Here is a 14,197-nt window from a genome sequence, read left to right as displayed (position 1 = left end):
TTGTGATGATAGTGAGTCAATCTGTTTGTTGGAAAGACAGTAGTTGAGTGATTACTGATAGAACATTATTAAAAGAGATAATTATTCAAAGTGTTGTTACTTTAAAGTGTTGTTACTGACCTTTTTCTCTTTTATTTCCTTTCCCTCACCTGTAACTGCTGAGACCCTGAGGAACATGCACACTGGACTGACCTGCTCTGGCAACCTGATTTCCACTGTACGTAATAGTATTTGGTTATGGTATATTATTTATATACATCAAAGGCACAATGCACCCCCCAGAGACACACATGTATTGAGTGTGATATTGTGCATAGGTCAAGTGAAATCATCTTTACACACTAGAAAACTGTAGGAGCGGCAACTTGTTTTGAAATTGAATTTTTAATATCCGATAATAAAGTTGATCTGTTTTCTTTATTCTTCTCTCTTCTCAGCTCCATCCATCACCATGCTCTGTTCCTGCAGGTCCTGCTTGCTAATCAATGCTTTATTTTTGTACACAATTACAAATAAAGTCAATGTATTGTATGACATGAAGTTGTGCTTCATTCGGAGTCAATAATACATTCATTCTGCCTTCAACTGCACAATGATTGTGGACTGCACCGACATCCATGTAGCTGCCCCCCCAGTAAGATGAACCAAGCAAAGAGGGTGGCCATCATGCCCAAGGACATCCAGCTGGCCCGCTGCATCCGCGGAGAGAGGGCTTAGACTGACCCGAGACCAGCACACCGGCTCTTTTAAGAGCCACCTACAGTTTCAAAGAGTTGCAATCCTACGTTATTATAATTATTAAACTGGTTAATGTGTCACTTAGTTTACTGAACCGTGATGAATGAAAGAAATGAGTGAGGTAGTGGTTTAAAGAAGTTACAAAAACATTAATATATGAGTAACAGGTCAGTGTAAACACAAGCTTCTGTCAATTATGGATCACTCAAACTATTTATATAAAAATATGTAATAAAGTTCTAAAACAAGTATTCGGTATATTCCTTGATAGCTTTTGGAGAAGGTTGTTTTTAAGTTTACTAAAATCTATCGTTTCAACTGTTTCACTTTATAAAAAGGAACAGGTGAGTAGAGCATCATTGAGTTTCTTATTCTGTCAGTAAATTATCCAAATGAAATGTTTATCATTATTTTATTCAACCCTAAACAAATTGATTGTACCTTTTTAATAATGACCTTACATGGTTAAGTTAAATTAACTTCAGAAAATCAAATCTGTTCTGAGAAAAAACTAATAAATGTTTAAAGATAGGAACTTGCCATCCCACTGAAAAACAGTCCGTAGAGATTTAAAGGCGTAGTTGTAGTTCAGTCCAACGTTTCATTTGGATTCATTTCTCCAACAGTCAACTATTTTCATAAAGAATATATATATTTTTCGAAGTCAACTTTATTGTCAATCTTACTCAGTTTGTGTTTATAGACAGAGAGATCAAAAAGACTTTTAAATCAAATAAAATTATACAATTTACAGATATGTATACAAATATATATATATATATATCCTATATAATGATGGTGGACACTTCACCTCCAGCAGGGAAGATGGCTGCACAAGTCCATCGGGGGATGCTCCCAAAACACCGACTCACTCACAAAGAGACCAGACTCGAACACTGTCTCCTGATAGGCCTGCACAAAAGCCTTCACCCCTTCGGCCTCGTTTACAACCCCCCAGTTGACAGCCATGACTCCGTCCAAGTTGTACCCCCCGAGCACCCTCTTCATGAGGGACGCGCATGGAGTGGATGAAAGTCCCGACCGCAGCACAGCACCAAACTTGCTGGCTGTCAACCTGCCCCGCCTGTGTAACTGCCATAGGATTTGTCCGCTGTCCTCCGGTGGCTGTCTGGATGGCAGCTTGCTGGTCTCTGCTCAGTCGCATTGAGGCAAGAATTGCCTCAAGCCCCCGACCCCCATGCCCCTTCACCAGCTCCGGCACGGTGACAATGGCCTGATGTTGAGGCCGCGGCTCTGGCTCAGGTGACAAAAGCCTTTTTCCATAGTTTTGTCTGATTGTTGTTATTGTTTGTTTTTTCTGTATTTTTTGTAATGTGTGTTGTACTGGTTGTGATTGTACATTGTATTTTTCTAAATGTGTATGAATACATTTTTGAAAAACATTTGATCAACAATAAAAAAGGATTTGGTCAGGATCTAGACTCAGTGTGTAGTTTATTAATTAATCAATGCTCTCTACATTAGGAAAACACATACCAGTGTACCAGAGGGAGTCACACACAGCTGTGCCTGGATAACCAAACAAATTGACAAGATAACCAAAACCCTTGAATCTACACACAGCAAATAAACTCAAATGACACAACGAGATGTAAAAGGAGATCACACATACAGTATAGTCGATATAAAACTGGCCGCTTCAATCTGAAGAGCAACTAAAACAAAACACGGGAGTGTACCTTGTTCTTGTGAACACTAATGTTATCCACAGCATACACAGAGACCACGAAGTTCTTAAGGAGAAAACTAGCTACTGAAACAAAACACGTTAGTGTACCTTGTTAGCTAATGTTAGCTAGCTGACATTAACGTTACACATTGCACTCATATTACTCACCAACATCTTGTAAAGCCGGTCCCGCTGCTCTTACAGAACCGACTAACTCCCCTTTCGTGTATGTACAGCTCTCAACGTGTCCAGACTTGTAGTGATGTTCACCTCGTTTTATACTTTTATTCTCATTCTGAAAGAAACAGGTGAAATTTGCTAACGTGACGGCCGTCTTTGTGATGGTGACGCGTATTGTGCGAGACCAAGAGACCTGTAGTTCACTCAGCGGTTTCACACAAAAAAATGTGTAACTTCACAGTTTTACGACACATTTTAATTTTTTTGACTTGCAAAATATTCTTTTAAATTGACAAACATCATATGTGTCATTCGTGGCACCATTCAAACGGGATCAAAAGATAACCTTTCTCTCTCCATTGACTTCAATGTATAATTTTACGCTTCCGGGGTCCCATGGAGGCTCCCGGAAAGGGAGGGACTTCGCCTCTCTATATGGCGCTGGGTAATTCACTTCAGAAACACTTTTTGTTATATTCTTAACATCCCGATAGCAATGAATATATTAAATGCTTTGACAATAAATACATACAAAAATGTCATCTGTGGAAGCCGTAGCGCTGTAAATCATTTTTGTTTAGCCGGCCGGCTAAAATAACTGGATGGCGTCCTGCCTGTCAGCCTTCCATCTCGTGCACACATTTATCTCGTGCCCTCATTGGTCATGTGCGCGTTCGTGTGTGTTGGAGGAGGGGCTCTGGGAGGAAGTCTGAAGGAAGGGCAGATTTTTTCCGGTTGTGTACTTTCAAATTTTAGCGCACTCGAGCTGGTTTCTCCATTCTTACCTTACCCACTCTACCTTTAAAAAAGTAAAAAGTGATACACATTATGAGCACCAGTAATACCACATTTTTTGTTTTTCATGTGGCCCTAATCCTCTTCCGTAGATATAGACTTATTTCTTAAAGCTCAAATAATGTTTTAGGCAAAGATAACATGATCTCTTGCATTACCGGAAGTGTTCATCAAAGCGCATTTATTTTTAAACCTGCAACCGGAAGTCGTGCATGTGGGTGTTGGTGACTTGATGCCGGTCTCCATCCAAGCCAGAGTGCAGCCTCCGTCAGTCAATTGTCTGTTTGTTGACGTTTTCTGGAGTACAGCAGCAGCTAGTAACGGGGTCTGTTGTTTCAGTCAATGGAGCTAACAAGCTAGCTAACGTAGATGGGTTTCCGAGGGGAAAGATGATAGCTTCACTTTCTAGAGGAAGTTTGCTGGATGAGGTTCTTCATGGGGGCTTTAATGAGGTAACGTTTACGTTACTAATTTTGATGTTAATTATTTAAGGCTAGCCACAATTTAGCAAGCGGAAGCCAGTTGAATTTGCTAACCATCCTATAGCAAGACACCCTAACCTTAAAGTGCTACAACTTTATGTAGACATAAGTTATTCCTGTTGTTTGTTCACATCAGGTATTTAACGGTCATTTGTTTCTTATTTAGGAAAAAAAAGCATTGTAGTTAACGGTAGTAAGGTAGTAATAATGGCAAGTTTAACATTCATCAGGAAATAAGAGTAGGACACTTAGTAGTTTTCGTATAAGTCTTAAAGTTTCATAAACAAACGAAACATCCTATTTAGTTTACATTAAGTCCCTTTTTCTGTGTTGAAAATGTGGTGCGTTTTTTTGTATTGTATCCCGGACAACGGGCTGTCACGTGACTGCACAGCACCGGTAAAGGTGGAGTCATCATGTGAAATAACGCGGGGTGTGAATGCTAAACCGTGTAACCATGGACGGAACACGAGACTTTATGATTGACCTTCACACAAAAGCACATTTTAATAGGCAGTGAGACAATAGACGGACCCTTCCCCCCCCCCCCCTCCTGTCCCAACATAATAAACAAAGGGACTCATTTGTCATGCCTGGGTCTCAGCCTCTTTTGGCCCCTACTCTAAGCTGTGTTTTGTGTTGTGTTCCGTTGCGGTTTATTGGATTTGTGTGTATCTGATTGATGTATTTCAGCAGCAGCTGACAGCCTATGTTTCCTGGGTGAACTGTCAGCTGAAGAGGAAACCCGGCCTGAAGCCCATCACAAACCTCAGACATGATTTGCAGGATGGGGTGGTGCTCACTCAACTCATTGAGATAGTTGGTAATTACACACATGTCATGCACCATAACACCAAGAAAAAGTGAAACATGCTCTAGTTGGAAGATGAAACTTCTCCAATGTAATCATTTCTGTTATCTATGAGTTAAAACATTTTTTATTTGTCACCAGTTTGCACTTTCACAACTGGCCGGTATGACTTTCCATATTTAAATATAATCACATACTAAGAATTTGCAGAAGCACAACACAGGATACTGCAATTTGTGACTTGTCTGGTCACAGTTTGTCAGATTATTTGAAGATAACACTCGATGGTAAGACACTGTAATGTTTCATTGTATTAACTGAAAGAGGAAACAAAAATCTAATTCTGTGAACGTAAAGAATGTCACCTCTCTGCTTTTACAATCATTTAATTTAGATGTTATTAAGACAAAAAGCAACAACAATTTACAGCAGGATAAATATGTTTGGTTTATGCATTTCAACCCTGTTCCTTTGAGTAAAGCCTAAACCCTTCATTGCTGCAGTGAACCCAATATTTTTAAATTCATCTACCAATCATCCTCCGTCCATACCACCTTTTTTTAAAAAGAGAAATACACATCTTTGTGTTGTTCCATCAGTCTTGGTTAAAAAGAAACAAGCACACATTTTCTAAATCTTCCACCACAAAAGCACATATAGCCTCCTATATATAGACTAAAACTGTGGCCACAAAAAGGATGGTGTGATTTCTGTGAACCAAACAACAGAGCAAGTTATAAAGCCACTGGTCGATGCTTAAAATCATTGAACTGATCAAGTGAAATCATTTTTATTATTTTGCTAAACTACTGTACTCTTGCTCATTTTGTGGTGATGATTTACTACTTTGTTTCTCTATCAAATCTCATTCAAATTGGCAGCTGGGGAAGTGCTGGAAGAAGTGTATGTTGCTCCACAAAACAAAGAAGAGAGCAGGAAGAATGTGGAGCAAGTGTTGCAGTTCATTTCCTCCAGACACATACGCATGCCACACATATCCGCAAGAGGTAAATCACACAACAATCTGTTATGTTTTCATTCTCCCCTCTTATCGAGAGTAGGTGTTTCTATGCTTTCCTGCTTGCTGACCCTATATTATAAACATACGAATGTATATCATGTGTTTACATGTGACAGATATGCCTCAGGGAAGAGAGATCATGTGCATGTTTGTACAGCATATTCTTTGCAATATTTAAAGGCATTTTCCTAATGATATTATGTTATGAAGCTTCCCGGCACTCCAAGGTTACACCGTATATTGCAAATACTGTGAATGTGTAGGTCATTACTGATCATATGTTGCCTTTCTGTCTGCAGACATTGTCGATGGTAATCTCAAATCAGTAATGAGGATAATTCTGGCGCTGGCGGCCCACTTCAAACCCTCAGCCAATCACAGAGCTGCTTCTGGAGGCGGGAGGAGTTTGACTCGAAGCTCCAGCAGCCACAACCCTCTCTCCCCCGTAGCGCTGGCTCAAGGGGCCGCCGCGGCTCTGGCATCAGCTCGACATGACGCCTCGCAGCCCGCACGCGCCATACGTCTCCACAGGTATGCTGGCAGCAATACAATTAACATAGACACAAAACCCTCAATGTCTTTCTCTAATATCCAATTATGTAATATCAAAATATTCTCTCGAACAGCAGCAATCATTTGTTAGACACTTCTGTAGTGTTTGCTGTCCTCTGGTGGACAAACAGATCACCAATGCTCACATATTAAGTCTCTATATTTGGGATCAATTTGTATGCCAGTACTTTTTTATAGATAAATAACCTCTGCTCTGTTTGTCTTCTGTCAGTAGCTGGGGGTCGGATGCGGATAAGAGTATTTGTGTTCGTGCGCTGGTTAAGCAGTACGAAAGAGCAGCTCCGGATGATTCTGACAATCCTCAGTCTAGCAGGTAATGCGCTTACTGTACATTACCTGAACTTCACAAACATCATACATACCTGTCCTGTACATCCACACATAATCTATGATATACTCTGTTTTCTTTGTGTCTCCATTTTAAAGGCAGATGTGAGTAGATCGTATAAAAGTGCTTAATATAAAACCAGAATCTTGAGACAAGACACACTTCTGGCAGTATTATTAAAAAAGTGGCTGAACCTTGGATATCATTAGCCAACCCTGACATAGAAATCACTATTATATATAATTGGTAAAATAATGGCAAAACGCATTCGCAAAGTCTCCTGAAATACACAGGTAGTTTCATCCTTCATACACCCATCATGTTTTCTTGTTAAGTCTTTTGAATAATGCAGTGATTTCATTTGATGATAGACTAAAGAAGTTCTAAAACTTTACTAAAATCATCTTCACATTTGTTGGCCTAAATGCATTAACGAGGTTACTGGAGGTTAGTGCTTTTATTGTGGAATAAAATGTGCTCTTTGTACTAAAACAATCAATTTATGATTTTGAGCCTCAGTGTTTGGTAGAAAACAAACTTCCCTGTGTTTCTAATTACACTGTGCAGTTCACCGTGTCAGTTTAGTTAAAGTTCTCTGTTATCTTTATCTTTCATCACCTGCTTTTCCACTCTTTGGAAACAGTTGCCTTATTCAGTGGTTTGTGGGTGTGTGTGTGTGTGTGTGTGTGTGTGTGTGTGTGTGTGTGTGTGTGTGTGTGTGTGTGTGTGTGTGTGTGTGTGTGTGTGTGTGTGTGTGTGTGTGCCCATGAGCGTGTGTGTTTCTCAGAGCATATGACTTTAGTAATCCAAACTTCACCCTGACCCGTGTGTGTGTGTGTGTGTGTGTGTGTGTGTGTGTTTCTCTGCTAGCTTATGAAGATTTGTGCAAACCACAGGCAGATGATAGCAAAAAAGAAACAACCAGTCTTTATCTTCTGTAGTCACATGTCCTGTTATGCTCCGCTGTGCTCTTTTTAAACCATCAGATGTGTGTTGTATTGTAGGCATGTGTGTGTTCTCCATGATGGAAAGAGAAATGCATTGATTGATTTGTTCGTAGAATGAAGATGCCGTTTGGAGAGACAGACAGAGCAATAACTACCTGATGCTGCCGTCACACATGTAGATTACATTACATTGCATTTAGCTGACGCTTTTATCCAAAGTGACTTCCAATAAGTGCGTTCGACCAAGAAGATACAAACTTGAAGAAAACAGAATCATATAAGTCCATCAGGTTTCATAGAGCCAAACATTTCAAGTGCTACTCAACTGGCTTTAGATAAGCCAGTCCTTTATTAGTATACAAATGAGCTGCAGAGGTCGGATGGCACATGCAGGTAGACCAGCCAGGAGGGAGTTGCAGTAGTCTAGGCGTGAGATGACGAGAGCCTGGACCAGAACCTGCGTCGCTTTCTGGGTCAGCTGGGGACGTATCCTCCTGATGTTGTAAAGCGTGTATCTGCAGCAGCGGGTTGTAGCAGCGATGTTTGCAGTGAAGGACAGATACATCAGTGAGAGATGCTCAGCAGTGACTGTTGCTTTGGTTGCCATGACAGCTAGCTGTAGGGCGAGGGGCGGGGTGTGTGAGGGTGACAAGAATTTAAAGTGTCATGAGTTTGTAGAGATGCAGGGAGGAACCTAGGCTCCTCTGAAGTAGTATGGACAGTTGAGTCCACTCGTTGCCCATTATGGGGGGGAAGCCGTTTAAATGGTAAGAACACATACTCTGAGTGTGTGTGTGTGTGTGTGTGTGTGTGTGTGTGTGTGTGTGTGTGTGTGTGTGTGTGTGTGTGTGTGTGTGTGTGTGTGTGTGTGTGTGTGTGTGTGTGTGTGTGTGTGTGTGTGTCTGTGTGTGTCTGTGTGTGTGTGTGGCTTTGCAAGTGTGTGTGAGTGTATGCTTCTTTTACGCTTATCTAACAGTTATACAATGCAACCAGGCATTGTGGAAACAGAAGGTTAATTCATAGCAGCGTCTCTATACACTATGCAGTTTGTCAGTGGTTTGATTTGCAAAAAGTTTGCAATATTTGTAATATGCTAATTAACAGTTTTGAATAATGTCATTTTGATTTTGGCAAATGTTTTTGTTTCATTGAAAGCTTAGACATGGCTTCACCAGGAAATGTATTTAGAGAGTTTATTACTTACAGATATTTATACTGTATTACCACAGATATATTACAACAAATGTAAACGCAGCCATGTCAAAGTTGTATGTAGTAGCACATAGTGTAATATATGTACGTGTTGTGTAAGTAGGATGTAACAGCCACACACTTCTCTTGAATAGAAGTAACTAACTGGTATTTTGTCGTCCTCCAGCCTCAGTCCTCTGTCCTCTCCCAGAGCTCTGGCCAGCAGCCTCTCAGACAGTCAGCAGGACGACGGCCCGCAGCAGGAGAGCAGCGGTGAGGGTCACGTCGTTTAATGCGTAAACATCAACATCTATCATTGGACAACATTAAGTAAACACTGTGTTTTGTGTGTGCATGTAGATGATTCCTCTCATGTTATAACGGAGACGGCGTTGGAGGATTCCCTCAGTGAAACTCTGGAGAAGGAGGTGCAGGAGACACGGAAATTGGTCTCTGCTCTACAGGTACGTGCATGCTGAGGTTTGATTACGGTCCATATAAATACATATTTTAGTTTTTTAACGTGAATATTTTGTTTGACTTTCATGTTTCGTAACTTTAAAGGCATAGTTTAGATTTTCTCATCTCCTGTCTTTGAAGATTTGGGATTTAAAGCTGGCCAATAAATACAAATTCTGTAAAATGAATGTCCACATCCCACATGGAAACAAGTCAAACTGTGTACTTTGCTTCAGGATCATATATGTTATTTAAACTGAAAGAAAATACAGACATGTATTAGCTCCAGAGATATAGTTATACATTACTTGAAAGAATCTGATGCTTCGGCTCAGACAGTGCTGGAGCACATGTGACGAGAGCATGCACTGTTTGCACATTCAGAGGGTTTTCATTTTCCTGAACTCCTTATTATTGGGATCTTACATATTTCTATACATGCATGTTCACTATTCAATGGGCATGCTTTTAACCAACATACGCCATAATACCTAGTATAGCTTTTACTCCTCCAAATAAGGTAACTATTAATGTACATTTTTACATTGAGGTTGTGCAAAAAAACATAATTCCCAAGCTAAACCTACCTAGGTAATGTTCCCTAACCAATACTGACATTAGGAGTCAAGATGCCGTTGTGTCCTTGGTAAAGACACTTCACCCTAAATCGCTCCTGTGGGTATTGTCCACAGTATTGATGCATTACATGTCTGATATATGTAATATGTAATGTAAAGCGCTTTGAGCACTTGTTAAAAAGTGCTAAAATAAATGCAATTAATTATTATTATTATTATATACTGATAATCGAGATTGAGAAAATTGAGATCGGTCTTTAACAATAGCACTTACAATGTCGGTTCACAGGACATTTGATCATTATCTGGGTTCAAATAAGATATATTCTCTTATTTAATTCAAAAGGTTATACTTTTAAATGTATTTGCATCACACTTGTTTTGCTTTTGTTAATTCTGAAACCGTATGTCAGTGATTTATCTGTCAATCTGTCCATAGTTTAACTGTATATTCATATCTATAAATATGTTTTATACACAGGTTTCTTTTAAAAGACAGATCCAAATGTCAATAAGATGTGGATTTAATGAATAAATAAATGAAACAAATGAAATAACTTAATGGGAAAAAGCATAGTTCTGGCTTGACTGGATCATGTCTGTGCTGCTCCTCTTTTTAATCCTATTGGTTGGTTGCAGCACCTGCGGAGGGGTTGGGATCTGGTGGGATACAACCACAATACTTACAATACTTTCAGGCCATTTGAATTCTGTGCTTAATATGCGTCAGACAACTCAACTTAACTTGTCGGAGCTTTCAGAAGACAGCGGCCTCGCTCCAAAGTACAAACCGAGTCACATGTTGAACTCTCGTTGTTTTTAGGCCCTGCTGCTGCATGGCTCGCTGCCTGAGGACGAGCAGGATGTGTCCTTCAGTTTGGACCAAGGCACTGCTGAGCAGCAACTGGTAGTTATACACTAGTTTCTCCTTTTGTTTTTGTTTACTTCTCTCGGTGCTTCTCGGCTCTCTCACCAGCTCGTTGTGTTGAGCACAGATCATATTTCTTCTTCTTTACGCCAGGTTGGTGTGTGTGTGTGTGTGTGTGTGTGTGTGTGTGTGTGTGTGTGTGTGTGTGTGTGTGTGTGTGTGTGTGTGTGTGTGTGTGTGTGTGTGTGTGTGTGTGTGTGTGTGTGTGTGTGTGTGTGTGTGTGTGTGTGTGTGTGTGTGTGTGTGTGTTTGTGTGTGTGTGTGTCAGAGGGTGACACGGGTATCGGTGTCACTTCTTTCTCAGTCCATTGTGGTTCTCGCACATTACATTACTTCTTCTCTCCCTCTTTCCAGGTAGTCATTCGCAGCCGTTTGGATCAGAGCATGGACGAGGCCCAGCAGCTGAAAGTAAACTATTTCATCATTTGTTGTCTTTTAAAAAAAACATTTTCTTTTCTTGAAAGGACACTCACATTTGAATACTGAGTGAGCACATTTCTGTAATGCACACCGTGATTAATATTAAATTCAGAGCGTGTTGTTTGCTGTTTGCTTCAGAGGGAAGTGTTGCGCTGTAAGCAGGAAATGAGAAACATGCAGGCAGTCAAGGTAAGACACATCCCGGTCTGCAGTTGATTATCTCATTGCTCAGTTCAATACAACTCTGGCTGCTTGCTAAGCTGTCGACTCTCTGTTGGTTTGTAAATGTTCAGGATGCCCAGCAGCAGAGACTCTGCACTCAGGAGGCATCGATCCTGCAGATGAAGCAAGAACTTCTCAGAGCCAGCATGACCAAGGATGAACTCAACAACCAGAATGTACACACTCTATTTCATTTTTAAAAGTCAAAATGTAAAACTTTTAACTACGATCACAAAATTGTTTTCACAAAATGGGACCAATAAAGTAAATCTTATCTTATCTTATATTTACTATCCCATTTGTCTAAATACACATAGCAACACAGCAACTTAACATACACAACTATGTATGTTACTGTGTATTCATACTGTGTACTCTCTGTTATAGGCTGAGCTACAGTGGAAGATGGAGGAATGCAACAGGCTGTGGGGTGAATGCAAGGTGGAGTGCCTCTCTTTTATTGTAACCTATATGAGTTCTCCTGACTTTCTGTTACACAGCATCTGTTACATTTTGTTTGTATGACATGATGAACCTCTCTTCTCCTTCGTTGACTGGCTGCAGAAGGAGGTAGGACAAAAGGACAGACTACTGCAGCAACTCAAACACAAGCTTGAAGAAAGTCAAAAAAAGCAGGTATGTGAGCCAGTGCTGGGATCTCAAATGGGAAGTATGGTGGGATAAACAGCTTCTGTCCAGCTCAATGCCATGTGTGAGAACCAAAAGGTATTCATTTACTCTTTTTTTGAAAGTGCCCTTCACAGTCTTGCTTTGCAGTTGTTCTACTTCAGCAAATGCATACTAAAACATACTTAAATGCATGAGGAAAGTATAAAACATACTCACTTTAATCTATAAATCTGTCATTTAGAATAGATATATTTAAACTTTATGGCAGGTTTGTTTAAGTGTGTTTTAAAGTCTGATTGTCCATTTATTGCAGCATGCAGGTACTTTTCTTAACTAACATTCTGCATCAAAATCTTTACAGCCCAGTTTTATGTTACATATTTGGTCTGCTTCAGGCAGTCACACATTCAGATATACATTACACAACTGACACTTTGTCTTCTTTCTTCATAGACAGAACACAATGGATATTCTTACTCTGGAAATCCTGCTCCCTCCGTGTCAGATGTAAGTATTGTTTCTTTTGAAAGTCTGGTAAGTTAGTCAGACTTCTTTTGAGGCTACATGCTATAAGTCAACCACAGGGAACTCCAAAAAAACAATTTCAAATGTCATGCATAAACAAGTACTGTAAGGCTTGAAACAATTACGCAGCGGCTGATGATAAAATGAGGGTTTGTGTTTTTGACATGGTTTTGCTAGCAGGCAGAGGAGGTTCAGCTGCTCAGAGATTCACTTCGGAGTTTGAGGAACAACTTCCGAGATCACGACCCGCAGCACCACACTCTGGACACCCTGGAGCAGGGCATAGTGTCACTCATTGACAGACTGCATGTTGTGCACCCACACAGGGTACGAGCACACTGACTTCCTAAACTATACATAGATTGCCACTTTAACATCTGATTTGACTGCCTAATGGAGTAAGCATAAATGAAAGTGTAGCATCCGCACTAAAACCACCAGACTCAGGGACAGTTTCATCCCACAGGCAATAAGACTGTTAAACACCTGAACTGTTGAAACTACATCCACTATATTCATCTGGCTGCTACTTACAAATTATTTATCTATTTACCTAATATATCATATTTCAATGACTTGCATAAACTATTTTCTTTTTGTATTTACTTTTACTATTTACTTGCACTATATTTTTCTGTTTATCTGTGTTATTGTGTTGCACTGTTGGAGAAGCCTGTGACACAAGATTTTCATCGATCGACATAACTACACTGTTAGTTTGACAAATAAAGAACCTTGAACCTTGGATATGAAATTGTCTTACTACTGTGAATTCATATTTGTTCTAGTTTGTTTTGGCAAAATGTAGATATTTAAAATCATAGAGGGGACTCAACATTTTCTCAAACACAACAGGGAAGGGGGAAGTCTCCAAGACGCAAAGGCCAACTCACTGACTCTGAAACCTGGTCTTCCACAAGTAAGTTATTCCAAATCTTACCTCCCAAATTCAAATGCTCAAACATTAACAATCTTACTGACTATGTTTCTGTTATCACAGCTGTATGTCACACCAATAGTGGGTCTTCTGCCTCCACTAAAATTCTTTATTTTACTGGAAAATCCCCAACACCTTCCATGATCAATATACCGAAAAGGTGAGTTTTTGTGTGTATAAAGAAAAAAAAATGTAAATATGTTGCAATGTTTTGGTTGACAGACAGAATCGATGCTGACAATCATAACACCTGACTTTAGACTTGTCAGCAATAGGAAGAAAAGAAGTACACAAATATAAAATAAAGCGGTCATGATGAGTGTGTTTTTGTGTTCACATTGTACAGGCTGGGTGAGGTGACTTTAAAGGACGTAAAGGCAGCTGTGGATCGAGAGGGAAACTACAGGTATCACTTCAAGGCCCTGGACCCTGAGTTTGGCACTGTGAAAGAAGAGGTGAGAGAAGGCGTAGAAACAAATAGATAACAGGACAGTCATTTGGTGCACCCTGCTCTGAATAGAAACTGAATCAACTCAAATTAAAACATTAAAGGTCACCTATCATGCTATTTGTAGGCAATAGCATAGGTCTCAGATATATAAAAAACATGTCTATGATGTGTTTTGCACAAAATACCAAACAGATCACCCATTCTAGCCATGCCTCATATCTCTCTATTTCACTTCCTGTTTCAAAAGTGCTGATAAAGCTTTAAAAAAGATGATCCAAAATAAAAAAAAGA

At 39.9% G+C, this 14,197-nt stretch overlaps 1 protein-coding gene across 9 annotated transcripts in view; it reads left to right on the top strand.

The window, feature by feature from the left end:
• Positions 1–14,197, top strand: part of dixdc1b (DIX domain containing 1b) — a 32,668-nt gene that overhangs the window by 16,457 nt on the left and 2,014 nt on the right. For 2 of the 9 annotated variants that reach the window (XM_034098947.2, XM_034098950.2), the window contains exons 4-20: positions 4,579–4,708; positions 5,578–5,703; positions 6,017–6,248; positions 6,502–6,603; positions 8,944–9,029; positions 9,117–9,220; positions 10,617–10,700; positions 11,076–11,129; positions 11,280–11,330; positions 11,435–11,539; positions 11,751–11,804; positions 11,928–11,999; positions 12,447–12,500; positions 12,696–12,845; positions 13,374–13,437; positions 13,519–13,615; positions 13,802–13,910. In XM_034098947.2, coding sequence (XP_033954838.1) covers positions 4,579–4,708; positions 5,578–5,703; positions 6,017–6,248; positions 6,502–6,603; positions 8,944–9,029; positions 9,117–9,220; positions 10,617–10,700; positions 11,076–11,129; positions 11,280–11,330; positions 11,435–11,539; positions 11,751–11,804; positions 11,928–11,999; positions 12,447–12,500; positions 12,696–12,845; positions 13,374–13,437; positions 13,519–13,615; positions 13,802–13,910 — 1,674 coding nt within the window. Of the gene's footprint in view, positions 1–3,644; positions 3,856–4,578; positions 4,709–5,577; positions 5,704–6,016; positions 6,249–6,501; positions 6,604–8,943; positions 9,030–9,116; positions 9,221–10,616; positions 10,701–11,075; positions 11,130–11,279; positions 11,331–11,434; positions 11,540–11,750; positions 11,805–11,927; positions 12,000–12,446; positions 12,501–12,695; positions 12,846–13,373; positions 13,438–13,518; positions 13,616–13,801; positions 13,911–14,197 lie in introns of those variants that run through there. The other 7 variants (XM_071205422.1, XM_071205421.1, XM_034098952.2 and 4 more) reach the window with 6 other exon arrangements.

The sequence above is a fragment of the Pseudochaenichthys georgianus genome, chromosome 14 (assembly GCF_902827115.2).
Source record: "Pseudochaenichthys georgianus chromosome 14, fPseGeo1.2, whole genome shotgun sequence".
Classification (NCBI taxonomy): Eukaryota; Metazoa; Chordata; class Actinopteri; order Perciformes; family Channichthyidae; genus Pseudochaenichthys; species Pseudochaenichthys georgianus.
The sequence above is the reverse complement of the archived record's forward strand: the minus strand, read 5'-3'. Positions and strand labels throughout refer to the sequence as shown.